Source organism: Pseudorca crassidens, chromosome 10 (assembly GCF_039906515.1).
Source record: "Pseudorca crassidens isolate mPseCra1 chromosome 10, mPseCra1.hap1, whole genome shotgun sequence".
NCBI lineage: Eukaryota > Metazoa > Chordata > Mammalia > Artiodactyla > Delphinidae > Pseudorca > Pseudorca crassidens.
In genome coordinates this window covers 63,679,128-63,706,988 of record NC_090305.1, presented here as the reverse complement: position 1 = coordinate 63,706,988, position 27,861 = coordinate 63,679,128, and the positions used below count along the sequence as shown (strand labels likewise).

The following is a 27,861-nucleotide window of genomic DNA, read 5'->3' as shown; positions in this document are numbered from 1 at the left end:
CGATAGAGAAAGGATAGAATTTTCTGTGCGGCCCCAGAAAAATCTGTGTCCATGAAGCCTGTCAGGGGGACCAGTCTTTAGTCTTTGTAATTGAATAAACGGGAAATCTTATGAAGCGATAAAATACTTATCAATGAATTGACCTGAGCCTTGTCATCATGGCAAGGAATGTCCCAAGAGTTAATAGACAATCATGGCTCTCATTAAGACCCTTTATGTCTTATGCTATCACACGAACTTCTTAATCTCTTTCATCTCAAGACCTGCCATGTGACTTTGGCCTGAATATCATCCCTTGGCAACCCTTCCACCATTCAATGCATAAATCCAGTGAATCTTTTGGGGCTTAACTCTCATTATGTCTTGTGCTTAGAGCAGTGCCTGTCATATAATAGGTACTTAAAAACATTTGTAGGATGAGTTAAAGAAAGTATTGGCCTTACCTTTTGTCTCCCAGATCATCTTTCTCAAAATGTTCCTTTATTTTTGATTATACTAATTATGGAGTCCTGGTCCGAGGGGAATGTGAAAACCTCCATCCTTAAGTCTATGAGAGGTGAAACAGCCTCTAGAATATATTCAAAAGCTGTCTTTTGGCCATACAGCAGAAAGGTCTGGCCATTGCCGCTTCAGGGGAGAGTATTTTCATTGTCTGAATTGGGACAGGGCATCACTGAGTTCTACAACATGAAATGCAAAGGCTGCAAAGACTGTCCATTCTGCCCTCCGCCACCATGGGGAAGTGGTTCAGAGGGGAATGAGTTTGGCCCAGGTCAGCCAGGCAAGCAGTGGGAGAGTTAGTTAGGATGAGAACAGGCTCCCAGGACAATGCTCCTTCCGGCCTACCCAGCCTGAACCCAAACTGCAAAATATCAGGAACCCTGAAAGTGAAGGAGACGTGATTTATGACATGTCAGTGTCACATAATTTTTTAAAATGATGCTTTAGGATATAACATTGGTTTTGACATACCTTTAAAAATATTAATTTTAATGGGTATCTCAGAGGCCTTTCATGACATAGACCACAGGTATTACCCTGGGCTGGAGCAGCTGTCCGGCAGCTCTCAGCATGCAGTCATGCAAAATCCTAAATAACACTGCCAGTCTCTATGTGGTGTTTCACAGAGGATGACCTTGGACCTTTAGCAACATCCTTGCCATGTATCTTTGGAAATTCTGGTCCTGAGGTGTTTGTCTTGGTAAATATAAGCTCTGGTCACCATCAAAATAAAATGTTCCAGGGACATTTTCTGGAAAGTAAGGGAACCCATCATCTGATATTGAAAATTAAAAGGGAAGTCACAGCGGAAATGCCCTTGGCTTCTGACTCTTGTTAGTGTGTGAGGGTTTCTCCAAAGGTGGGTACCAACTGTATTCCCTGCCCCATTCTGACATTGTGACCAGTGGCATGCGTTGGTGAGGCGGTGGTGGTAAGTTGTCACAGAGCAGAAGGATACATCAGAGCTGGACGTGCCCATGCTGGAGGGTCCTCACTAGGGCCCAGTGGCTTCCTTAGTGGCAGCCTCCCCTTCATTTTGTATCGAGCTAGATGTGCTTAAGTTGACTTGATCACTAAGGCCTCTAGTGACACTGTCGTAGGATGGTGGGAAAGATGTGGCAGAGGCAGTTTCAGATTTGTCTGGGAGCACACAGTTTTCATCTGCCACGAATGCAACAAAGCCTTCATCTGGGAGTGGCACAGCCTCCTCCTCAGCCCTGGGCACAGGCGGGGGATTGGCGATCGTCATGGAGCGGTGCAGCACGTAGCTGCGATAGGCCTTTTGGATGACAGTGGCTGAAATGTCTTCTTGCTTCCACCGGAGGGTGGTTGCTATTGGTTCATAGGATGCTTTTGAAAGATTAGTTGCCATAAATTTCTCCTCCATATTTGCCTTCAGAGAATCCAACTCCCCAGATTCTCCCAGAACATTCTTGGTGAAGGTAAACAGGATGTCCAAACAGTGGATCTTATCTCCAGGGACCAAGGGCAAGTCCATCTGGATTAATATATTCCCATTGGGTTTTGGGATCCGCAGGGGGCCAGAGAGTGTGTCTGCAAAGTCTGAGAGGGCAGAGAAGGTAATGAACTGGGTGGCCTCCGGGTCGAACTTTTCCCAAGTCTCGTAGAACATGTCAAAGTCATCCTCGCTCAGGGGCTCCGTACTCTCCTTCGTGGCCACATTGAAGTTTTCCAGAATCACCGCAATGTACATGTTGACCACGATGAGGAAGGAGATGATGATGTAGGTGGTGAAGAAGAGGATGCCCACGATGGGGTTCCCACAGTCCCCTCTAGTGCCGTTGCTGTTGGGCAGGTTGGGGTCGCAGTAGGGAGGCCCCGTGTTGAGGATGGGGCTGAGGAGCCCATCCCAGCCTGCCGACGTGGTGATCTGGAAGAGGCACAGCATGCTGTTGGCGAAGGTCTGGAAGTTGAACATGTCATCAATGCCAGCCTCCCACTTGACGTAGGCGAAGTTGGCCATGCCGAAGATGGAGTAGATGAACATGACCAGGAAGAGCAGCAGCCCAATATTGAAGAGGGCGGGCAGGGACATCATGAGCGCGAAGAGCAGCGTGCGGATGCCCTTGGCCCCGCGGATCAGCCTGAGGATGCGGCCGATCCGGGCCAGGCGGATGACTCGGAAAAGCGTTGGGGAGAATAAATTTCCAAGTGATGTAAGAATTGCAGAAAACACCAGGCCTTCAAAAGTGAGGGGAAATGATCTAATTAGTACTTCCAACCATGAGCCCTGACAAAGTTGACTGGATCACACCCCCTCTTCTCTGCCTGGTATGGACCTCCAAGTGAGCACCCATATTCAGGGACTCTGGACCCTCTGAGCCTGGCACAGTGGATGGCATAAAGTAGGGGCTCAGTAAGTGCCCATTGCATAAATCCTGTCTCCCTCGAGTAAGTCTCACCTTTCCCACCATGTTCTTATCTTTCCCTCCATCCAGATACATTCTTAGTCAACGTACGTGGTCAAAACCCAATTTCTGCAGCCTAGTTCAGCTGAAAGTGATTGCACCCTGTTCCACATGCTCACAGTCCATTGTCTGTTTCCGTCTGTAACATAGACACGGCTCTTTCCTGAGAATTCAGCCTTTGGGTCATGCCTTTACTTCCACCCTGGTCCTGTGCTCTGTGAAGGCTGGGACCCACTGTGATTCATCTCCCTATCTCCTACTGCGAAGATTGACTCAGTTCCTGGCACATGGGCCTGTGGATAATTGTACAGAGCCTAGTATTAATTATAAGGGGCCTGAGGACTTGGGCACCTTGCTGACAGCTAAAACAGAATGGTTTTGAATGGCCAGCTGTCTGCATAATAGATTTTATTTGTTTCTTTCATTTCCAGCTGTGTTTGAACTCTGTGTTAGGGCCTAGAGATGGGCTAGTTTAAGGTCACTTATAGCCCCCTAACCCGAACTATGAACAAGAGTGTGTATATCTCGCTATGTGATATCTAACTTGAAGATTTGTGAAACTTGGTCTTGGGGACCTGTGGAGGCCTGTTAAGACCACCAAAGATTAGGCAAGGCCTTTAGGTCAAACAGGATTCAAAACCTCTCGGGAGAAATGGTGAGGGGTACGATAGAAGCTCTCTCTCCTTGCCAGGGTGCCCTTGATCCCATTCTCCTACTCGCCTTTTGTCCTATGAATATGGGTGGTCACAGTATTGTGTTGGAAGGAGGAAGGAAATGGAGGAGAATTGGGATAATTATAATTTTGTATTATGAAATCTTTATGAAAGCCCTTCTCTTAAAGTCCAGTTTAACTGGGGCATTTTCCCATAGTGTGAGATACATATGTGTTTTTATAATCTACTAAGATTCTGCCAGCCAACTAGCCTACCTTTACAAGGGAGAATGAGTCTTCATACTTGTAACAATTAGACAATCAATACATGTCTTACAGGTGGAAAGGAAGAAGGGGAGAGGGAGGGAGAGTGGAAGAATGGCTAGTGGGTTCTTGCACTTGTTTTCGAGCTGTCGTTATGAGTGATTTCTGTCCAGTGACGGGTGTTTCTGTGTAGGTCATAGGAACTGGTAGTTAAGGTGTCCCCATAATAGAATGGAGTACTCTGAGTATATTTTATTTCTATAGTACTGATGTGGGAAGTCACATAAGCAAGCTCCCTTCTCTAATATAAAATTAAAAATGGCCTTTAGAGTCTCTCACTTTGGAAGGCAAACAAACAAACAAAACAAACCTCCCCCACCCCGCCCCTGGAAAACCCAGCAGCAATAGGAAAATAAAACAAAACAAAAAACAAAAATAAATTTAAACTCCCCAAACAAACACAACCCAAGGCTGTGTTTCAGCACCAGGATAGAGAGATTAAGTGCTGCCTTTGTTGTATTCAGATGCTATTAGCTCTTGATAGTAAATCAATGGAAAATAAAATCTACAGCTATGCCCTGACATGAAAAGTAAGGAGGTCATGATATAATAGGTCAGGATATATTTACAAAGCAAAGTAAACCTGGTGTGCTGGGATTTGGCCTTTATAGGATCCAACTTTGGCTAAACCACACGAAGGCCAGGGACGGTATCTTGGTCTTTGGTAGGAGGCTGTTAGTTTATTAAAAAGAATATTAGCATGGTCTAAATTCAGCTCCACCCTTTACAAACTATATGACCTTGCATAACTTTCTTAATCTCTGAGGCTCCATATTAAATGTATAAAACAAGTATAGTAACACTCCTTCCCAGGGCTGCTGTGGAGATCCGTGGATCCCAGCCCAGTGCTCAGAACTCAGCAAGCACTCAATTATGGTGGCTCCAATCCCCATTTTAACCTCTGACTCCATTCATTTTCTCTGAACACCGTTGGCCCCCAAATACTGAGCCTGTCATTCAACAACACCCAGACTAGGTCATAATAGCATTGATCTCTTGGCATTGGTCCCTTGACTTTACTGTCACTCATATTCCCTAAGTGGACAGTTATACAGAGATTTAATTCCAGACCCTTGACTTAAGAATCTCCTTTGAACAATCTCCTCCTGGTCTTTCCTCACTCTTCTGGCAACCACCTCCTTTTCCAGAAAGTATTTTATGACTCACCTCACACCACAGCACCCACTCTCTGCTTTGAAGGCCATAAAGATAAGACCCATTGGAAACTCCATCATCTTAGGTTTTCTTGTGCGTGATTGTTCCCTATCGGCTCCCAAATTTCTGGCGATGGCTGCACACACAGTAGGTGCCTGAATACCCTTCACGGCAGCATGGAGAAGGCTAGTGGAACCTCTGCATTTCACTGAGAGGCCCGGGGCATTTTAAATCTGCTGCTCTTGCAAAGCAGCAAATACTGGGCTCTTCTAACATACAACGTAGGTTTTTAAAAGTTTGTTAGCTGTCCCCTTGGTTTTGAAAGAGCAGCCAAAACAAGACCAAGTATAGGCTGGGTGTCCCCACCACATGCGATGCCCACTTACTTCCAATGGAAAGGACCACGACAATTAAGTCAAATACATTCCAGCCATTGGTGAAGTAGTAATGCCTCAAGGCGAACATCTTCATGACACACTCGCCAATGAAGACGGCCACAAAGAACTGGTTGATTTTGTTTAGGATTTTTGTCTTTTCTTCACTCTGCTCATCAGTCTCCACCACCATGGTGATCATGTTGAGGCAGATGAGGACCATGATGATGATGTCGAAAGTCTGCCTTGTCACGATGTCAAAGACAAAGCCCTGGTACTTGTTCTGAGAAAACAAGAGATGGTACATCAGGCCTTTTAGCAACATAAACCAGGCATCTGGAGAGGCTGTGTTCTTCACAGATGGGTTTTTAAAGTCTGTCTCTTTTGTCTCCCTCACACTCCACATCCCAACAGAAGCAGAATCCTAACCCTCCAAAATCTCACTCTTAGTTGTTTCTACCTCATTGCCTCTCCTGGCCCCACGAAGTCACTAGGCACTTTGTCCTTGTCCACGCTCTTCCCTCCACTTGCAGTGCCCCTCCAGTCCTTTCTCTGGGCCACCTAAATCCCCATAGCCTTGAAGCTGCTGCATATCACAGGAAGATAAGCTCAGTGCTTTGTGATGACCTAGAGGGGTGGTATAGGGAGGATGGGAGGGAGGCTCAAGATGGAGGGGATATGGGGATATATGCATACATATAGCTGATTCATTTTGTGCAGATGTCTAAGCAGGTCTTGGTTGTTTGCATTCTTGGAGAGAGGCAGAGTGGTCTGGACAACCAAGAGATCATTTTTAGGGGGCTATTTTTATGGTGTTTAAAAAATTTTTCCTGGTGTGGCCCTCTAGACTTTCCTGTGCTGTTAACATCTTACTGGTCTGTGAGCTCTTGATTCCAACCTCATCCTCCACCCTCACCTTCTCAGACACTTCTGAGCTCTGTGGAACTCACCTGCCTTGATCTGCAAACTTCTCCTCCTACTCAGTGGCTGCTCACTCTCCTCATGCCATGGACCCTAGGGCTGGGGGCAGAGCTGAGGTCCCTCTTGTTCCCCATTGTCACTCCCAGACCTTTGCTCCTCCTGTGTCTTGTAAAACCCTTCCTCCTCTGATGCCTGTGTCTTCAAGTTAGCCTTCCTTTGCCCCCTCTTCATCGCTACCACTTACTGACCTCCTGGTCCCTCTGCTTCATTACTGATGAGTGAGACTCTTGGCCACACTTGGCCACTCTTGGCTATTAGCTCTCGGTTCCTTACTAAATCTCTAATGACCTAGTTTTTCCTAACTTAGAGAAAAATCTTCCTGAATCTCACATCTCTCTCCAGCTACCAGCCTACTTCTCTCTTCACTTCACAGTTAAATTTCTTGAAGGAGTTGTGTGCAATCACTGTTTCCCATTCACGCCTCAGCCTACTCCAACATAGCTTTTGTTCCCATCCTGCCATTGAAATGGTGCTTGTTAAGATCACTCGTAACGTCCAACATACTGGTTTGGCATCGCTTACCGCCCCCTCTGCCTTGAAACTCTCTTTTCTTGGTTCCCAGAGGGCTTACTTCCCTGGTTCTCTTCTTGCCTTTCTGTCTGCTCTTTTTAGAGTCTTCTTTACTCAACCTTTAGATATTAGAGTTCCTCAAGGCTTAGTCCTATGTACCCTTTGCTCTTCACGCCATTCTTTCTCCCTTGGCAATTTCTCCAGCCTGTGAATTAATATGTGTGTGATTTTTACTAATTGTTTTCCTGTCTCACTGAACTGTCATCTCTGTGAGGGCAGGAACATCTCTCACTGTCCTATCCCCAGGGTCTGCATAGTATCTGGAAAGCAACAGATGATCAATAGGCAGATGAATGAATGGATGACAGAACGGACAGCTCTGAATTACACACACTTCAAACAGAATTATAAAGCCACTCCACTAGGTTGATTACATTTAATTCTGTACAAAAGGCACTTCCTGAATGTGTACTGTGTACAGGGCTCTGCGTGAGCGGCTGTGAGGGAGAAAGGAACCTGTCATGAGTCTCACCAGGGAGCTCCCAGGAGCCACAAAGGGGAGAAGGGCTGTGACAGGGCTGGTTCCTGCTTTCTGCTTCATGGTGGGGATGGGTTGCTACCCTGCAGGGTTTGAGCAAAGAATCAGAGTGGGTCTGGCTCCAGGTATAGCTGCTGGCTTATGTCTTTTCTGGGATGCTGAGCCACTAATAGCTTTCATTTCATCACTGAAAATGGCAAAAAAAAAAAAAAAAAAAAAAAGAGGCCCATTCATGACTTCTAACTAAACAGAGCAGGCAACATTACTAAGTTCTGGGCATCAAGTTTGCCCTGGATATTCAGCTGCTGGGGAGTGGAGCGGCTCTCTAGCTGCTCTTGGCTTAGCTTGTGGGCAGGGATCACTTCTTTGCAACCCTCGGGGCTCTCAGAGATGATGAAGTGGGTGACTGATGATGCGATATTCTGGAGCCTATTATTTTCCTATAAAGTGGAGTATGTGAAACCTGATTTTACTGATTTCTATAGTAGGGAACGTTATAGAATAAAATTTCCCAGTCTTGTGGAAGCCTTAGGCTCTGCTATGGATGAAGCATAAGATTTAGAACTTGGGATTCACGTGTGGCAAGGAGTAGTATGTACATGCCTGTGTTGGAGGTCCCTATGTCATCCGAGGCTGGCCCTGCCATGAACTGGCACCCATGCACCTGTGGAGCAGAGTCCTGTGCCAATGCTCAGCTTACCTGACCAGCTCAACCTGTTGGGATCCCTCAGGGAAGAAGATGGCCTTTCCAGTGCCAATAATCTAGTGAGGAGGAAACTGGAGCTGGGAAGGTGAGTCTTAGGTGGGAGTGGGCATTTCTCTTATTGCTTGGACTTTGTGGAGGGCAGATGATCAGGCTGGTCCCACTGTGGGGTGGGTGCCAAGACGTTGCCTGCCATATGGATGCTGGCCAGGAGCTAGGATGGGCCAAGGCTCGTGGGCCCTGGAGAGCAGCCAGATGCAATTGCCGCCTGGGCCCTGATCTGCTAGTTTCCCTTTTGGTATCCCTAAACCTCAAAGTCTTGTTTAAATGTTCCAGCCTTGCCTCAGCTATGCTAAAGGGAACAAAGGAAATAATGTTTGCTGTGCCTGGACCAGAATATTAAGGAGAGAGCCATGTTCCTCCACTAAAGCTATTATAGTGTGGATAGTTAGTTAGTTAGTAATATACACCCCCTCCCACTCAAAGGGATGGCTAATGTCAGGAACACAGCTGGGCTATGAGGTCTCACTTTGCTTATCCGTATGGAAGACCTCCTCCAGGGCCAACCTTGGAGGACCTTGGGGATGGCTTGATTAGGAGACGTGATGATTTTGTTGTAGGTCTTCCTGCCCAACCACTGACTTCCACTCCTACTGCAGTGCCTGGAATTTCAGCATTAGGTTCCTACCTTTATATTAAGATAGTGTCCTTTCCAGGGTCCCTTTTGGAAATGCAGCTCACCCTGTCCCAAGGAAATTGTCTTCCTTGAGAGGAGGAAGCTGGAGGTGGCCTGTGGGATTGGCTGATGAGAGGGGAGAAGCTGAGATGTTATAGAGAGATGGAGTAAGTATGTAGGGAAGGGTACCCAAAACTGTCATGATTTTGCCAAGGGTTGACCCCAGCACAGAACACCTTGGTGTCTGTTCAAATGTGGATTCAACATCAGTCCAGCCACCAGAAAAGGTCAGCAGGGACATAACTGCTCGCTTCTCATTAGGTCTTAGGATCCTTCTCCCGTAACCCCTGCTTGACTCTGATTGGCTGGGCTCAGCCTTTCACCTACATCTTCTAATTTTGAGCCTGTTCCTGCCCACTGGACATTGGAGGGATACTCCCTGAGCCTTAGGGACTCTCCCTCAGGCTAACTCAACCCCAGTTATCTTGATCTTATGAGGTATTTGGAAGGACACCTCTGCCCCTACAGAGGTCTGAACATCTTATCACTCCCCGTTGTAATACTTCTTATCAGAATGGAGAATAGTAATACATTTGTGACCACTGTTTCCAAGTAAAGCATGTGAAAGGTCATAGCATTTTCTTTTCCTCCTGTAAATGTTTTTAAGACTTTGTGCTCATGAAGTTTTTAGTATCTTATGCAAACCCCATGCCTTGATTTAGAAATTATAATGTCTTGGCCAACAGAATGTATGTCTCCCTGATTCATTTAGGGAAAGGCCTGTACCTTTGCTGAAGGTCCTTAGGTTTTGCCCTTGTGGGGGGAAGGGCTAATGGGACTGTGCCATGGATCTTTTTGAATAAAGGAATCACAGGGGAGTATGCCTCTAAGTTTTGGTCAGTCTTTAAACACTAGAGTAGGATAATTTTTGGTTCCTATTGTGTCACCTGACCATGACCATGACTGGGCCCAGGATCCCAGGGTGGTTGGGTTTGGCTATTTCCTCTCTGTCTTCCTGTAGGCATGGGGTAGAATGTGGGGTGAGGCTGGCAATCCGTTGCAACCTACATCAAAATGCATAACCACAAATGTTTCATCTCAGGGCTCTAACCATCCTTACTATCATTTAGCCTAATCTGTTCCTGATCTGGTGCTGGAAACTTAAGCCTGTTGGGCAACTCAAGTACTTCCCTAAACAGGTCTATCTGGAAACCTGCAGGAGTATGTTCACTCCAGAAGATCAGAGTTGCTTCTTGCAGACTTTTCTTCCTTGGGCCTGGGAACTCTCATTACCTCATCCTCAAAATCAACCCAGATCTCCTCCTCCACAGAGAGCATTGGCCAGACGCCTACCAGCACAGGCATGGGCTGTCAGGTTGGATTTCCAGACACTTTCTGCTAGAGAGGCGAGCTCTGGGGCTCACCAGGGGCCGTGGGATGGGCTTCTGGGGCTTCTTGGAGCCCAATTTCTTCATGGCATTGTAGTACTTCTTCTGCTCCTCTGTCATAAAGATGTCCTGGCCCCCTAAGTGCAGAGAGATAGGATAACACACACCACTGTTATTGTCCCCAGATGGCAGCCTTCAGTCCTTTCTGGGCCCAGACCCCAGACAGGGGTGAAGCCTGCAATCAGGGGGCAAAGGTCGGTGTTGGTGCTAAAAGCCAAGATTGGGCTCCTGGTCAGGCATGGGGGCTGTGACTAGTGTTGCTTCAGTCACGAGGCCCGGGGATCGACGGTAAGTCTAAGACTCATCACTACCACAGAAACACCTAAGCCCCACTTATCTTTTTTTTCTGTTGGTTGAAGTTGTCAATGATGACCCCAACGAAGAGATTGAGTGTGAAGAAGCTGCCAAAAATGATGAAGATGATGAAGTACAAGTACATGTACACGTTGTCCTCCCACTTGGGCTGCATGTTCACCTGTGAGCAGACAAGTGGGGGCATGGGGACGAGGGGGCATCTTAGCTTGTGTTTACCCCAAAGAACCCTGAGACAAGGACCTGGCTGCAGGTGGCTTATTTGCGAGGTGATCCCAGGAAGCAGAAGTGAGAGAGGGGGAGGCAGGAACAGGATAAAGACAGCACCACTACCATGGGCAACAGGCACTCCATGCTCTAAGGACTGTAGAACACACTTCAGATTTGTACCTCCAAGGGACAGGGAAGTGAGAGCTTTTATCTACAGACTCCCAGAGCTTATTTGTGAGGGTTGCCCCTGTAGACTCGAAGTCCTCTGCCCTTGGGGGAAGAGCTGCTGAGCCAGCTCTGAGGCACTGAAGAAAATCAAATCTCAGACAGAATAAGAAACAAAGGATGAGAGTGAACTTAGAGGTGGGTTGAGGGGATATGGGGCAGGGCATCAGCAGTGTCTTGTGCCCCAGCAGGGAAGGGTCCTTCCCCAACAGCACCCATCTCCTCCACCTGGCTGCCGTGACAGTACCTGAAATTCCACTGTTCTAGCTAGCCACTGCCCTTGCCCCTGCCTCTGCCCAGGGAGCGCCCTCATGCACAGTCCTTTAGAGGTTATCTGATAATTTCCTCAACGGTGAACAGAGGAAGAACTTGAGAAGCCTAGGAGACTAGGTCAGCTTAAATATCCAACAGAAGGCCAGCTGGACACTGCTCCGGGGGGGATAGTGCCAGACTGCTGGGTGATCGCCTTTTCCAGTACCAAGGCCACCTTCACCCCATTTCCAATAGACTAATGTGGGCGGGAGGCACAGAGCGGGAGGCGGTAGTCACCACGGGCTGAGACTCACTTCCCGGGAATCGACAGCTGCGTACATGATGTCCATCCAGCCTTTAAAGGTTGCCTGGAAACAAGGAACAGAGGCCACTCAGTGTCTGCCCATCCATCTACATCGGCCTCTGTTTTGATTCACTTATTTGTCTGTTTTTCTCATAGAGCATTGGCCCCCCTGGAGCCAGTTCTGACATGACTCTGATTTCAGTGCCTAGCACACCATAGCTACTCAGGGACTTGTTGTTGAACGAATGCATGAACAAAGGGTGGAGTGCAGGAAGCTGTGGGTAACTGCATGACAAATGTATAAGCAATTGCATTAACACTGAATGAACAAGTGGATGAAGGCAAAGGATGAATGAATGAATGGAAGCATGAATGTTATTGACTGTCATCATCACAAGTATTATCTATCATTACAATAGACTGGAACATAATTTATTACCCTCTAGGAGACGATCTGCAATAGAAGACTGTTCAGTCTGTGTGGCTATACCAGGTCTATTTTGTACAAGTAGTGAATTCTAAGTCATCACCTGATATAGCCCCATGGCAGGCCTATCCCTTTATTCTATTCTATTAGCCCAAATTGGTCTAATTGCACTACTGGGAGATCACACTCATTGGTAGGGCCCTCTAGCCTCATGGTGCAGTCTGTAGGAACAGGGAATAATCTCACTTCACACTGAGTGCTACCCCTTGCAAAGTCTCCACATAGCATCTTCTGGGAGACCCCAGGCCCTCCACTTTATCGAGCAGCCAAAGGAAGAGACACGGTTGATCTCAGGACTCACCACCTGCAGAAGTGCGAGGTAGCCCATTGCAACATTATCAAAGTTGACCTTCACATTGACCCAAAAGAAGCTTCCAGTGTGGTTTTGACGTTCACAGTCAGACATGTTATTCACAGTAGTCCAAGGCACAAGAAGAAAGCCTTCACTGGTCTTGTTGATGCATTTCTGAAACTTCCCTGCGAAGAGGTTCACACCCATGATGCTGAAGATGAGCCAGAAGATGAGGCAGACGAGGAGGACGTTCATGATGGAGGGGATGGCGCCCACCAGGGCATCTACCACCACCTGGGGGGAAAGGCAGAAAGATCTGGAACCCCACCGATGCCACACCCTTCTTGCCCAATCCCAGTTCTTTCTACCCTCACTCGGGCTGCTTCATGAGCCAGTGGAAGCAAGAGAAGTGGGTTAATTAGAGCCATAATTCAGACTCAGAAGACAGAGACACTGGGCAGTGAGGATGGGTTTATACATTCTCTCTAAAGTTCATTCAGGGCAGGTTTCAGTGTCTCTCCTTAGGATTGAGGAGATGGACACACTTACAAGCACATACATACTCATTTAGGGGTGCCAGTGTGTGTTTTGTACTTGCACATACAGACTTCTAGAACTTGGCTTTATTTTATAAACTATATGTTTATAAAATACAGTTTATAGTGTCCTTTGGTCAAGAATCAGTGAAAACCCAAATCCATATTCACAAACTTGTTTATTTGTAAATTAGCAACCTGGAGATAAAATAAAATAAACATCAAAGTACTTCAATCATAAGCTTCTAGCGTTTGTAAAGATACAAGTTAATTTTAAAAGTCCACTTTTGTTTTGAAGGTACGATGTCTTCTTTGAGGCAGTGGTGGAGGAAGAAAGCAAACCTTGCTTTCTGTACCAGAAGACTCATAATTATGTGGAAGGGGAGGGGAGAAAATGAGCAGTCCCTCATCCCCTATAAGACAAGGGCCAGACTTGTGAGCATTCCATCCTGAGGAAGACAGTGAGGGCGAGGTGGTGGCTGAAAGCCTTGGATGAGGAGAGGGATGGATGAAAGGAGAGAATCCATAGGACCCAATGACTGTGCTGGGTTGGAGAGAAGATGCATTCCAGTGGGTGGTGACTGAGCTGCTGAGCCGCTGATGTCACTGCATTTAAATGGAGTGTCAGAGGCAAGGCTCATCTGTCATGGAAAGATGAAGAGCTTGGGGTGTTCCGGAGATTTTGGCAATAAGGACAAAAGGCAGGGTGGGGAGATTGAGGTAAGAGATGCTTGCGACGCTGTGAAGCAGGATTGCCTCACTAAGAGCAGGAGAGAGTGAGGTCTGAGTCCTGGTAGATGTGATGTTTGAGGTGAGAAGGGAAGCGGGCTTACAGAGGGACTTGAAGGAGAACTAGGAGAGTTAGGATACTGCAGCACCACCAATGTAACAGCAGAAAGTGGGGACCCCTGAGCTGACCTGTGGGGGTAGGGCCTGGAGCTCAGGGTCAGTAGTATGGAGGGCGTAAAGGGGGAATGGGTACCAAGTGCTGCAGACCAGAGTAGTTAGGAGATAGGTCTTACCCGCATGCCTTCAAATCGAGACAGGGCCCGCAGTGGCCGCAGGGCACGGAGGGTCCGAAGGGCTTTGATGGATGCCATATCAGAATACTGCAGCACCTTCGCTATAAGGCTTGTCAGTGAGATCTGAGTGCAGGCAGAGAGCAAAAGCATCACCCTAGGGTTCCAGAAAGTTGACCCTGGTGGATGGAGACAGGAAATCCCTCCCACTCCCTACTCTGTCAGAGCCATCATCCTGGCTCCCACCTTATTCTGAACTCCAACGAGAGGTATAGTGAGAGTCCAATCTCTTCTCTTTCATTAAAAATTTCATTCATCATTTATCTGAACTTTTGGCCAAGAAAATCTCAGTCTCCCACATCGCCACCCCCTTGTATGTAGGTGATCAAGCTCCCAGTGTAGTAAATCAGCCTTCCCTTTCCTCTCTAGAGGCACCAGCCAGTTCCCAACAGCCTTTAAAATTTGATTGACTTTCAGAGACTTGGAGAGATGCTGGCCCTTCATGGGGGTTATGCAGAAAGTCTATCTTGAGGAATATAAAGTGAGGCTCGATTGTACGTGCTGAGAGAAGTGGGGAAGAAAGAGTCCTGGGCTGGGTGGGGTCTAGTTCCCTCTCAACCCTGATATTTTTGTGACCTTGGGTCAGTGCCTTGTTAGTGCAGGTTGTACTTTCAACCTTTGTAAAATGAGGAATCAGACTAAGAGAACTCCGAGGCCCTCACAGCTCTGCAGTTTTCCAGGAAGAGTGACTGGCATGGGGCCAGGAGATTCAGCTTTGACAGATAGCTGAGATATAATGACTGAGTTGTGAGTCCCTGGTGGTTGGTCAGTTTTGCACTTTTTAAAGTGTTGGACCAAGGACTGCAAAGGCACAAACTTACATGGAAAAATGGTCACACCTTCCAGGAACTTTGAAGGTGCCAGGGAGATACCCTATGCATTGGCTTGAGCTTGCCAGAGACTGTGACCCAATCCTGGGAGACCCCCAACTGCACCACGACTGGTGGGCTGAATTCAGGCTCAGCTTATCTTGACAGCTAGGAGGGGATGTCAGAAAGGGAAGGGTTTACACTTGGGTGCTAGAGCCCCAAACAATGCCTGTTCTCTGAATGGTGGCTTATTCCACCAGGACAGAAAACTGGAATGGAAACAACCCCCTTCCTCCAACCAGGCAAGGCTCCAGACACCAGCAGGTGGCACCCAGCTGCCTGGCTAAGTGAGAGCAGGAGGTTTGGGGCCAGTTCCATGCTGGACCCTGTTCAGTCTTTTGCTCAGCCCCTGGGAAGGCTGCCTCATGTGCAAAATCTGCAGTTGGGGCAATTAGGAGCTGGGGCCTCTCCAGCAAAGCCCTCCCATCCAAGCCCAGCTCCATTCCCACTGCTCAAGCCACAAGCCTCCCAACTGGTCTCTAGGCTCCCGTATTGCATCCATCCCATCCATTCTCCTCTGCAAATTTGATTATGATCATGTTTCTCTCTTACTCCCAACCTTCACTGATGCTTTATCATCTCAGGATAAGCTCCAGACTCCTTAGCCTGTATTATATGGCCACAGCCTGCTTTTCCAGTCATATTTCACCCACGTATCCTACCCAAATCAAGTTGTTCCCTAAATGTACCTGTGTCTGTGCCTTTGCCCAGGGTCCTTCTTTAATTAAGATTGACCACCCCCAGTCCTTTTTGCACCTTGTTGCTCCTGCTCATTTTAAGCCTTATATCTATCTAATGCCACCTCCTATATGAAGCCTGCCCAGCAACCCCACCCCCAGAGTGGAAGCAGGTTCATGTCTCTGTGTCCCTAAGACACTATTTCCAGCAGTGCTCACCACATCCTCCCTCATCATATGTTTATTTCTCTCTGTTGTCCTACCTGCTGGAAGAGTAAAGTATAAACTCCTGGAGATAGGGAATTTTTATTTCTTGGCTTCTATCTCCCCCCAGAGCACTTCATAAAACAATCCTACATGCAGTAGCTATTGATATAAATAAGCATTTGATAAATTGAAAAAATAGAGAGAGGCATGTTGGGATGGATGGATGGAAGGAAGGAAAGAAAGAAGGAAGAAATCTTGATGGAAAGTTGAATGATGGTTGGATAGAAGAATGGACTAAATGATACAAAGATGGATATGAGAGTTGAAAGGAAGAATGGAAGAAAGAAAGCAAAGAAGAAAGATAAAATATAAAATCATGGATAGTGGATGAATGGGATGGATGAATTCGGGAAGGATGGATGGCTGGATAAATGATGGACGAATGAAAAGATAGAGAGATGGGTAGAGGAATGGAAGAGATTAGAGAATGATGGAAGGTTGACTGGATGGAAGAATGGGTGGGTGGATGGATGAATGGAAGAAAAAGAGGTGAGTGGACAGATGGGTGGAAGAAAGGAAGGATAGATTGATGAAGTAAAGGAAGAATAGAAAGATGGAAAATGTGTGAACAGAAGGAAAATTGGATGGAAGGTGCTTGAATGAGTGAATAGAAGGTTAGATGACTGGATAGTTCAATAGAAAGACAAGTCAAAAGATAGAAAGATAGAAGGGTTAAGGACAAATTGATAGAGGGATGGAAGGAAGGTTAGGATGAATAGATGGGCAGAAGGGCGGAGGGAAAGAAGAGTGAGAATAGTTGGATGGAAGGAGAGGACTGACAGGATAAACAGAAGAAGTAAACATGAATGGATGTTTGGAAGGAAGGAAAAAGGAAGGGTGAATGGTTGGAATGATGGAAGGAGGGATGGATGGTCAGAAGGAAGAATTAGTAGGCAGATGGATGGATGGATGAGTGGGTGACCACATCAGGGGATCAGGACTGAAACTAGTGAGACCTATTTAGGAGTGACTGCCCCTAACAAGAGTGGGTAGCTGGAATAAAATTTTCCTTTCATTTATGAATAATTATATGATATGCACAAAATTATCACCTGTGACTCAGATTGCAGGCCTCACAACTAATTCCTGTGGTACAGTGGCCTGATGCTGCTAGCACACTGGTATCAGGAAAGAAGAGAATTAGGTGCACAGACCTGCTGTGGAGGACCTGCCAACACAGGAGGCTGGACAGAATGTTCTGAACTGGACCCCATCCAGCTTCAGGAGGCAAGCACCAAATACAGACACATTTCCTAACACCTCTGATGTGCAGACCTTGGCACCAGTGGCTGTGGGAGTGTGGGAAGCAGAGGCAAACATAGCACGTGCCTCCCCCACCTGCAGGGACCCTCAGACGTGCAGCACTGAACAAATAGCTCAGGCAGCCATCCTGAAAAGCCAAGACTGCAAGGGCCTGGATAGATAGAGGACTGTATGGTTAAGAGGAGGAGGAGCTCTCTCCGGGCTTTGGGGGCTAGGAGAGCTCTTAGGAGACTTTACTGAGGATGGTCTCCTCACACCTTTGAGGAATCTCAAGTTTAATGTGTGGGAGGCACTTGGTAAATCCCCTAATGCAGGGCTAGTGGCCACAGGTTCATCTGAACACATGAGCTCCAGCCCATCACCTCTCCAAAGGGACTCTTTGCCCCTTTTAGTGCCACTGGGGAGACACCAGTGGTTTAAGCTCAGTGGTTCTCAATCCTGTCTACACATTGGACATGCCCAGGGGCTTTTACAAAATACTGATGCATGGACTCCACCCAGGACCAGTAAGACCCCAATCTCTGGGAAGAGTAGTGTTTGTTCACTCTGTTCTTAAGAGCTTCCCAAGTGATTCTAAAGTGCAGCCAGGGCTGGGGATCATTGAGTCAGTGGGAGGGCAGGTTCTCTGTGCCAGGAAGTCCTCAGCATCCCTAGGTCTAGAAGCCCTGACAATGGATGCAAGGTCATGTGCCATCTTGCTTTGGATGTAAAATACAGAGGTAGTAAGTGGTCTTTCTGGATGGAGACCTAGGAACTGAAGACTCACCTGAGTGTTGCTGTTGTGTTGGAATCATGTACTTCCTGGATCTTACCTGGATCACAGGTATGCAGGGTTATTCTCAGACCCCTTGCTAAGACTTCTCTTTGGAGTCACCCTTGAAGGCCAGGCCTCCAAGCTTCCTTTGCGTTAGTTGCAGCCATCAGCCAGGGGAAAGGACCCCAAAGCCCACAAGTGCCCACTGAGACACTCACGTTCACGATGAGGAAGTCCAGCCAACACCAGGCATTGGTGAAGTAACTTTTAAAGCCATAGGCCACCCATTTGAGCAGCATCTCAAACACAAAGATAAACGTGAACACCCTGTCGGTGTACTCCAGCAAGGCCTTCACGGTGGGCTTCTGGTCAAGGTAAAAATCTTCAAAGGCCTGGAAGGAAAGGAGCAAAATGGTAGGCGGCCTAGACCCACAGCACTGGGGCCCAGGGACAGGGAAGGACCCAGTCAGCCCCTGAGAGAGCTTTGGTAACCAGTTTGCCTGCATCATTTTTTTTTCTCTGCTCTGGGAGGTAGGGTGGGGTAGTGGAGGAGGCCCTGTGAGATACAAATGAGGACTTCCTCGGAGCCAACAAGGACACACAGCCCTGCTTATACTTTGCAGGGGAGCTGAACACAAGTGAGAAAGGAAACCTTCTCTAATTGGATTTTGGAAGTGAACCAAAGGGACTGCTAACAGTGACTTAGTTTAAAAATAAAAGCAACAAAGGATGTTCGCGAAAGTGAAAGTAAGACTCACCAGTGAACTCTGAAAAAGAATGCTGCATTTCACTGGTAATCAAGGAAATTCAAATGAAGAGAAGATGCCATTTTTCTTTTATCAGACTGATGAAGAGGAAAGGGCATGGGTGGGAGTGGATGGTGGGGGGGAACCCTGCAGTCAGTTTGGCTGTGGGGAATCAGCTACTCTCATATAGAGCTGGGCGGAGTGAAAACTGGTTCAGTTTTTGGGACCCCAACTTGGTAATATGACTCAAAGCTTTTAGAAATCCAGCAATTCTGCCTTCAAGAATGTATCCTAAGGACACTAGATGTTGTTGGTGTCCCACCTAGATCCTGTTTAAGGAGCCAGTATGACCATCCCCAGCTGCTGTGAACGTTGGTTGCTAAAGGCTGGTGAATGCCCCTGTTGCCTGAGGACACGTCCCTGGGCTGAAGGGAAGTGCCTCCGCCTTAGAAGACTATATCACCCCTCTGGGGGAAGCTGCAGCCAGTGTCTGACCATCCCCTTGCCTCAAGGTGAGACTGTCCCGTGAGGCCCTTTATGCTTCAGAGTTCCTGTGGGATCAGGCTGAGGCTGGGCTTCATGGGAACCCATGTCTTTTCCCAGCTCCTTTCCCTGTTCTGTCCTACTTCCTTCACATGCTCCAGCTCAAAGCACACCCTCCACAAACTGCACAAGAATTCCTGCTTCTGGTTCTACTTCTAAAGCTAGACCTAAGATGGGAAACAAGCCAACGTTTCCAAAGGAGTGTGCATAGGATATTCAATGCTTATTAGGAGTGAGCTTGGGGGTTAGTTACATTGCAGCCATTTAATGAGGTAGGAGGACCATATTACTGAGAAAATTTACTGAGAAATTACAGAATGCACAAATGTGGTTTCCGTTTTGTAATATTTATGTGTTACATGCATAAGAAAGATGGGAAGGAAATGCACCAAAATGTTTTCAAAGTGAGATTCTCTTTGAGTGATAGGAAAATGGGTGATATTTTTTCTTTGCATTTCCCCATAATTTCCAAGTATTTTTTTTTCCCTTTACTTTGTCAGATAAAAACTCATGTTATTTTTTTTTAAACGTACTCAAAGTAAAAGCATAAGGAAGACTAAATTTGGTGCCAGCCAGTTCAGTCCCTTGGGGAAGGAGATGGAGAGGGGAGGGAGAACACTGGGGTGGGGCCAGCAGCTGGTTAAGGATGTGAGCTCCCTGCCGGGAGGGGAGGGCAGGGGAGCAGCAGGGGTGTGTGGAGAAGGGGAGTAGAGGGCCAAGGGAAGGAGGTGATGAAGAAAGCACTTAGTCCTCATCAAATGATTGAGGTTATCATTTGCAGGACAGAGGGAAGGGCAGGTGTGGAGAATGCACTGCCCAGCCTCCCTCTGCCCCGCAGTGTGGCCTCTGCACTCAGGACTGTGCTGAGACTGCTATTCTAGGGGGGCCGTCACCACCCTGTGCCAGGGCAGTGGGCACCGTCAGACGCTGCCACCCCCCCTCCAAGATGGCAGCCCAGCCTGCTCTGTGAGACTCCTCTCTCTCAGCTTTGTGCCCTTGCTGGCCTAGCTTTCCTTCCACCTCTCAGATCAAACCTTCTCACCTACCTTTGCTCCTCCCTAAGGCTGAGACAACATCCTGAGCAGTTTGGGCTCCCTTCCTGGGAAATATGGCATTTAAGTGGGTGCCCAGATGGTCAGCAGATTGTTTTCAGGGAGTAAATGGCACACAGGGAGCAAAAGGCAAGTGGAAACACTGGAAACGGTGAATCAAGAGAGTGGGATGCTAGTCCTCCCTTTAACTAATGAGCTGGGAGCCTGGGCAGGTACCTCCGTGTCTCTAGGCTGTGACGTCCTCATCCATAAAATGTGGACAGCCAAGGATGAGTCCCTTCCTGTGTCTACGTCTACCTTGGTTCATTGGGAAAATTAGTTGAGACTGTGTAGTGAGCCTACGCCATGGTGCAGAGAGAACATCCTTCCTTGTCCTACAAAGCTCGACACCCAGCAAGGGGCTTAGGAAGTGTCTCTTAACTCAGAATCTAGAGGACTGTAAGGCCTTGTTATTCAAAGTGTGGCCTGTGGACCAGGGTCAGCATCACGTGGGAGCTTGTTGGAAATGCAAATTCTCAGGCCCCACCCCAGATCTACTGAATCCGAATGTGCATTTTAACAAGTTCCCCGGGTGATTAAATTTTGAGAAGTGCCGTTGTAATGATTTGCCATGCACTTTGAGTGAGTGATAGCAGTACTTGCAAGCGGCTTGTTAGGGCAGGGAAGGATGCTCCTTTTTGTACTGGGCCCTCAGAAAAGGGCAGTGTGTTGGGAGGTCAGAAGGTGGAAAATCAGGGGCTTTGGGATCAAATGAAGGCAAAGTTAGGTTTTCCTACTGACAAGCTGGGTAATCTTGGACAAGTCCCATAAACCCTTTGAGTGTCAGTTTTCCCAACAATAAAGTAGGGTGTATACACTCACTGCTTGAAATCCAAGCAGCCAGGTGTAACAGGCCATGACACGGGCCCCTCAAGCACCTACCATGCCCTCCTGCTAAGAGGAGTCCTCGTGCTGGGCTGCAGCTCGCCTTCCAGCCACACGTTGGGGACTTTCAGCCCAGGAATCAGGGGAACCCACTGCTGCAGCTCCAGGGCCTTTGGATGGTGGAGACCCCACCTGGAGGGATTTGTGGCATGGAACCCCTACCTCCGCTTACCAGCGCTCCACTGCTGAGCAGGATCATGAAGATGATAAAGCTCTCGAACCAGCTGTGCTCCACAATGACGTAGCAGGTCTTGCGCACCTGCCAGCCCATGGCCCATGGAAACTTGGAGCTGTTCACTTTGCAGCAGGGACAGTGGCGAATGCAGCCTGTGGGGAGAGGGGACTGATGGTGAGCGATGTCCCACTAGTAAAGAAGGCATGTTTTGACTCCAGCCCTGAAGGGAAACCACTCTGCAGGGAAACCCACTTGCTGCTATTTTGGAAAAGAATTCTTTCCTGGAATATGAGAGAAGTGGGGTCACTTTCAGGCGGTCTCTCCATCGTGCCCTTCAGGTGTCCCTCTCCACCACTGGTCTTGCACACTCTCACCTCCTCCCAAGCATCTTCCTCCCTACAGATGATAGCATAGCCCTTATCCTTATCCCACCCTTTCTGGAGCTTTGACAAGACACGGGGCCTGAGCCTGGGGGTGTCTGAGGGGCTATGCCTTGAGCCTGTGCTGAACTGGGGGGTCTCCACATGGCTGGAATGGGGCCTGGGGGCAGCCCAGCTCAGGGTCACGTGAAAGTGGAAACTCAATTAAGTGGTTTCTTTAATTATTTAGGCCACACTTACTTTCATAGCATGAACTATATGTTTATTCACTTATTGCACAGATATCTATTGAGAATATAACAGGCTTCACTGTTCTAAACATTGAGGAAAAAGAAGAGTAAGATGCATGTTCTGCCTTTAAGAGTCACATAGGAGATGCAGGGACACAGGTGCATCATGGCCCTCCTCTGGGTCCTTTTATGTCCCAAGTCAAGAGTTTATGGTGGTGGCTACCTTTTCCCTTTCAACCTCAAGAGGGCTGGTTTATAATTCAGTGAGGTGTTTTCGAGGGTGATGAGGAAGGCAGAGCATCTGTTTGCCATGTCTGATGTGGCATGAGATGCAGATCCCACCAGTCAGCTGCTGCGAGTCTGGCATCTGTGTTTGATGCTGGGCTCTCAAGCTTGGGAGTGAGGAGCAAGGGGCACTGCTTGCCTGTCTCCCCTGGACCCCAGGCCAGAACCCTGGACACAGAGGTGACCAGATGAGTACTTGTTGCGCTGGATTCTGGCCCTAATGAATGTCAAGTGGAGGAGGTCTGTGGCTGCCACTCTACCTTCTGTGAAGCAGTCATCTGGCTCATCGAGGTCATCCGCCAGCTCAGGGATCTTCCTCAGGATCTCCCCAAGATCCAGGCAGTCCACAGTGCTGCCTTCTGAGGAGCTCGTGTCGTCCACTCCCTGCAGGGCAGAAGCCCTGGCAGTGAACCCAGCTCTCTGAGGGGCCCAGTGAATCTGCACACTGTCACCACAGGTCCGACTGGCTCAGAGCTCCGAGATGCAGAGAGAGCCCCTCAGGGCTGGACCCACCACGGCGTCCCTTCTGTTTCGGTGCCTTGCCAGCTGAGCCCCAGAACAGTCATGCTCTCTGAAGAGCCCCAGAGGTTCAGCTGTGTGAGGCTTTAAACCTCCAGGCCCCTGATGGAGGGCTGGCGATGGCCCGAGACACAGTAATTACACCCATAAAGACTCTCAGCCTTCACTGGGCTTGAATATTTAATCATGGAGCAATGCTGCAGGGGCCCTGTTGCCCTCCTGGCAGCTTCAGCCCTATAATGTCTCCAGATGAATTCAATTAGGAGCTGAAGCTGCTCTCATATTAGTAAACCTGATCGCTTGACTAATGGACCCAAATGGTGGGGTGGGTCCCCATCTGTCACCCTCCCCACCCTCCCTGCCTGGCTAGGGTCATGGGCAAAATCAAAACAAAAACAAAAACAACCCCCAGCGGTAGTGTACTGAAAACACCGAGTGGAGAAAACTAGCCAGGGGAGTCCTTAGAATGCTCAGCAGAAACATGTTCTCCACGTGTAGAAGATGGCAACCCTCACCCAACTGGAACCAAGAGGCTGGTGTTCACCCAGAGCCCTCAAATCCCTTCTCATCCCACCCTCTTCTCTCACCCCGCTGGGTCAGCCTTGCCCAGAGGCACACAGCCAGTGGCTGGCACTCCTCAAGCTGATGGGCTTGATAAATTTGGGATGAATTATGTCTTCCTTATCTTTGCTTACCCGGTGCCTGTCACCATCGGCACTCAGTGGCTAGGTGTCAAGTTAACTTCTTGCATTTAATACAGTGCTATTACAGATGCTAAATCTTTAGAGATACCTCTTTCAATGTAGCTTGTTTTCTTTAAAGATTTGTAATGAAAACACCAAGTTTATTTTTACCTCTTATAAGATCTTCTTCCTGCTCAGTCTATGTAAGTCTGTCAGTACAGCGCTCAGTACAGATAGCCTCTCCCCGGCACCAGTCTGCTTTTGGCCCAAGAAGACAGTGTGGACAACAGAAAGCGGGGGTGGGAGGTGGGAGATGGTCACAGGGAAGACTTCCTCACCCACAGCAACTCCGACTTTTATCTGCTGGCTCTGAAAGATACTTAACTTTCTCTGTGCACTGTCTTTTGTTTCCTTTTTTCTTGGCTGTCATTTTCTGGGCACTTACTCCATTTCAGGCAGGAGCTAAACATTTGACAAGCAGCATCTCATTGAAGCTTCAAAAGAATCCTACCAAGTAGCCATTACCACTTAGCTTCCCAGATGGAGACACGGAGGCTCAGAGAGGTTGAGGAACAGGTCCTCGGTCCCCCAGTCTATGGAACCTCATTCTTCCCGGTGAAATCATGCTGATTAGCCCACAGGTTTGGAAGGACTTTAAAAATTCCCAAGATGAGACATGAGCCTCCACAGTTGAGCGTAGTCTGGAATACCCCACGCCCAGCCCTATCCTCCAGTCCCCTCCATCCCACTGGTCATTGTCCGGCAGGCTGTTTAACCTCTCCAGGAAGCTCACATACCTACCTCTGTAGGGCCCTGAGCAGGAGCCTCGTCTTTCAACTTCTCACCTAGGTGTGGAGCCAGGTCCTCAGAGGACATTCCAGAACCTGAGCTCCTGGGTGGCAGGTGGTCCTCATATCTCCCGACTTGTTGCCGCTGCTCCTGCTAGTGAGAGAAAGCCCCAACTTGGGTACCTGTGCCCACCCTCAGCTAAGCAATTCTAACTTTGAAGAGTCATCTGCCAGAGCCAAGGACCTAATATATGCAACGAACATACATACATATAGCCAGATAGATCTGTGTGTAATATCTGGTGTCATTACTTACAAGTTGTGTGACACTAGGCAATTTACCTAACCTCTCTTATTTTCATTTTTCCCATCTGAAAACTTGAGAAGGCAAGATCTACTTCATTTGGTTATTTTGATGACTAAATATGTTCATACTTGTGAAGTACTTCGCAAGCAGTGCTTGGCTCCGCAGATGTTAGCCATGATCATTATCACTTGTCCAGGGGTCAGAGTGGTAGTGAACTTTGCCCTCTGGAGACCCCAAGAACCCCCCAAAGTAATTGAAAATGACTCTGAGTGGAGACAGCGTCACAGAGTTTATGTCCTTTACTCTGGGGATGGTGACGCCCTGCCCTCGGCTGTCACCCAGACAAAGGCATGTAAAATATGGCAGCTGATAACAGCAGCTGCTGGAACACAAGAGCAGTGACAGCTGCGAGGGACGGAGGCTAGGGAAGAGCTACAGACTCAAAGCACAGCTGTCTGAGGCCACTTAGTGGCCTGGCCAGCAGCGCTCTGTCCCCGGGTCCCACAGGGACCCCTGCCTTCCTACATTGTGGAGACGTGCATGCCCTGAGTCGTTGAGAAGAGGTTAACGAGGGTTGATTTATCAGCTTAAGGTAGAAAGGAACTATGTAAAGCATTTTAAAATATATATATATTACCCAAAAATATGCTTCAAATTCTTTGGTGCCAAAGGAACAAGTGTCATTTCCCTGTGACATCCCCTGTCGGGAAAAGCTGGATGAATGAGTCACATAATGATCAGGACTTTTTAGGCTGCTGGCGAAGATGAGATGAGACTTGCTCTTGGACAACATCCTGTTCTTAGAGCAATCTTATTAGCACCTCCTGCACAGAGACTGGGTTGGGTGGAGCAAATGGGGCAGCTATATGAAAGACAATTTCAAGCAACTGCAAGTGGCCTGGGGCTCAAGCAATGCCCCTGCTCCCTGCTTGCCTGGTGAATTCTGACCCTTTCTTCCAGGCTCTGATTAAATGTCACCTCCTCCAGAAAGCTTGGCATGGCCTGTGCTTCCTATGTGAAGGGGTCTCATGCCGGGCTTGCCTGGGGCTCTTCAAGGCTGCGCCAGCCCTGAGGTTGGAAAACCTCTTCATCAAAATTTCCCTACTGCCCCTTGTCACTCCAGCCCTAAGTCCCCACCCTGCTTCCTGTGGCTGTCCCGTGGGAGAACTCTCACCTGCCCTTGGGGGATCACTTCCTGCTGGGTGCTCTGAGCATCCTCCTCACCATCATCCTCCAAGTCATCGAGGTCAGACTCGCCCTCGGCAATGGGCACAGAGACCCATATGTTAGGATTGGTGATGAAGTCACTGTGGTCATCCCTGGGGCCTCCGGGAGCCAGGAGCCCTCCAGGGCTCCCCGCAGCCGTGTCAGCAGTAATGTGGTTCTCAGCTTTGGAGGTGGAGAGTGGGAGTTTCACCACCAGCTGGGGCTCTGCCTTGGGCCGGGGGAGCAAGAAGGGCCAGTTGAGGAAGCTGCAAAGGGCCTTCTTGATGCGCCGGCCTAACACCTGGATCCTCGCTAGGGCCACCTGCAGGTTGTTCACCTCCCCGTCGTCCTCTGGGGCTGTGAGGTTGTCGGTGCTGAAGGAGTTCAGCAGCAGGGCAATGAACAGGTTAAGCACCTGGAGAGAAGGAAAGGAAGATCACTCAATCGATGAGCTGACCCCCTCCGTGGCCCACCAGGTCAGCAGCTGGGTGGCAGGACAGGCACACTGGGGCCTCTCCCTGCCCACCCAAGATGCTTTCCTTCTTGGGGGAACAGACATTCTGACAGCAACTGAGAGGAGCCTCGGGGATGCCCCAAGCAACTTGCTTCACGTGGACAAGGCTTGGAAGTACATTCCCCACCATGGAGGAGGGTCACCCCTGCTGAGCAAAGGGACATTCAGGGACAACAGAGAGGAGCAGGCATGGGCCTGCCCAGGACCACCCTCATCAGCCATACCGTGGTTTCTATTGCTCACTCTGGAATCCTGGGCACATCTCCTCTCTGCTTCCAACTTCGTGTCCTTCAGGACCCCCTACCTGTCAGAGTGGTTGTGAAGAGGAAATGGCACGAGGATATAAAAGTGCTCGGAAAGGCAAACTTCCTGCCTCAGGGTCAGGGGCCTCTGTGACACTGCAGGGATGGGGAACTCAGCCTGGAAGAAAGGAGTTTTGCCCAGCCCCCTACTCGGGAGAGCAGGCAGAAGGCACCTCTGGCTCAGGGACCCTGTTGGGAAAGACCTTGAAGAGTCTGGATTTGTTTTTTCATCCTCTCTCTTGGTTTAGCTTTCTCTTATCTGTAAAACTCTTATGGGAAAAGAATTCAAGTTGGTTGACTTCCAAGGCAATAAGAAAGGGGCTCCTGCAAGACATGGAAGCAGCCCAAGTGCCCATCAATAGACGACCAGCTTAAGAAGATGTGGTACATATATACAATGGAATATTACTCAGCCATAAAAAAGAATGAAATACTGCCATTTGCAACAACATGGATGGACCTAGAGAATATAATGCTTAGTGAAATAAGTCAGACAGAGAAAGAAAATTACTATATGATATCACTTATGTGTGGAATCTAAAAAATAATACAAATGAATTTATATACAAAACAGAAACAGACTCACAGACATAGAAAACAAACTTATGGTTACCAAAGGGGAAAGGTAGGGGAGAGGGATAAATTAGGAGTATGAGATTAACAGATACAAACTACTATACATAAAATAGATAAGCAACAAAGATTTACAGTATAGCACATGGAATTATACTCAACATCTTGTAATCATCTATAATGGAAAAAAACCAAATCGCTATTCTGTACATCTGAAACTAACACAATATGGTAAATCAACTATACTTCAATTAAAAAAAAAGGGGTTCCTAAAAATAACACCCTCCCCTCACCCTGGTCAAGGCTGGGAGAGCAAAGGCACCCAGAACTTGAGGGAGTGGAGACAACTGAGGACAAGGAGCCAGACTGGGCCAGAGAAGGGGTGCTGGGGCCAATTGGGAGAAAGGCCTCCAGAGGGGCTCCCCGCAAACCTGAGAGTGGATTTTGTTATTGTCATGGCATTGGATATTGTCCAGGATCCAGCTCCTCTCCTTCCTCTTGTCCCATTGTGCCTCCCCTCCTGCTCCTAGCTAGAACCTATGTAACTCTACTCCCCCCCACCCCCGACAGGAATACCTTCTGAGAACCCTAGAATGGGGAAGGGAAATTTTCCTTCAACAGCTAACAGCTACCATTTATTGACTTCCTGCCTTGGCCCAGAAACTGCACTAGGCAATTTGTGTATGTTGTTCCTGTAATTTAATTCTCCCAGTAAGCCCATAAGTAAGCACTATTTTCTTGATTTTAAGGAAATTAAAGCTTGGGAGATTGTCTCTTGTGCTGGGTCACCCAACTTTACTAGAGGTGGAGCTGGGA

At 48.2% G+C, this 27,861-nt stretch overlaps 1 protein-coding gene across 1 annotated transcript in view; it reads right to left on the bottom strand.

Moving 5' to 3' along the window:
• Positions 1-777: 777 nt before the first annotated feature.
• SCN10A (sodium voltage-gated channel alpha subunit 10) overlaps positions 778-27,861 on the bottom strand; it is an 88,300-nt gene continuing 61,216 nt past the window's right edge. The window contains exons 17-28 of the mRNA XM_067754058.1: positions 25,625-26,071; positions 24,157-24,297; positions 22,414-22,537; positions 21,256-21,410; positions 18,037-18,210; positions 13,932-14,054; positions 12,383-12,667; positions 11,605-11,658; positions 10,625-10,766; positions 10,268-10,368; positions 5,448-5,718; positions 778-2,703 (exon numbers count right to left, since the gene is read on the bottom strand). Coding sequence (XP_067610159.1) covers positions 1,496-2,703; positions 5,448-5,718; positions 10,268-10,368; positions 10,625-10,766; positions 11,605-11,658; positions 12,383-12,667; positions 13,932-14,054; positions 18,037-18,210; positions 21,256-21,410; positions 22,414-22,537; positions 24,157-24,297; positions 25,625-26,071 — 3,225 coding nt within the window. The 3' untranslated portion in view covers positions 778-1,495. The remainder of the gene's footprint in view (positions 2,704-5,447; positions 5,719-10,267; positions 10,369-10,624; positions 10,767-11,604; positions 11,659-12,382; positions 12,668-13,931; positions 14,055-18,036; positions 18,211-21,255; positions 21,411-22,413; positions 22,538-24,156; positions 24,298-25,624; positions 26,072-27,861) is intronic.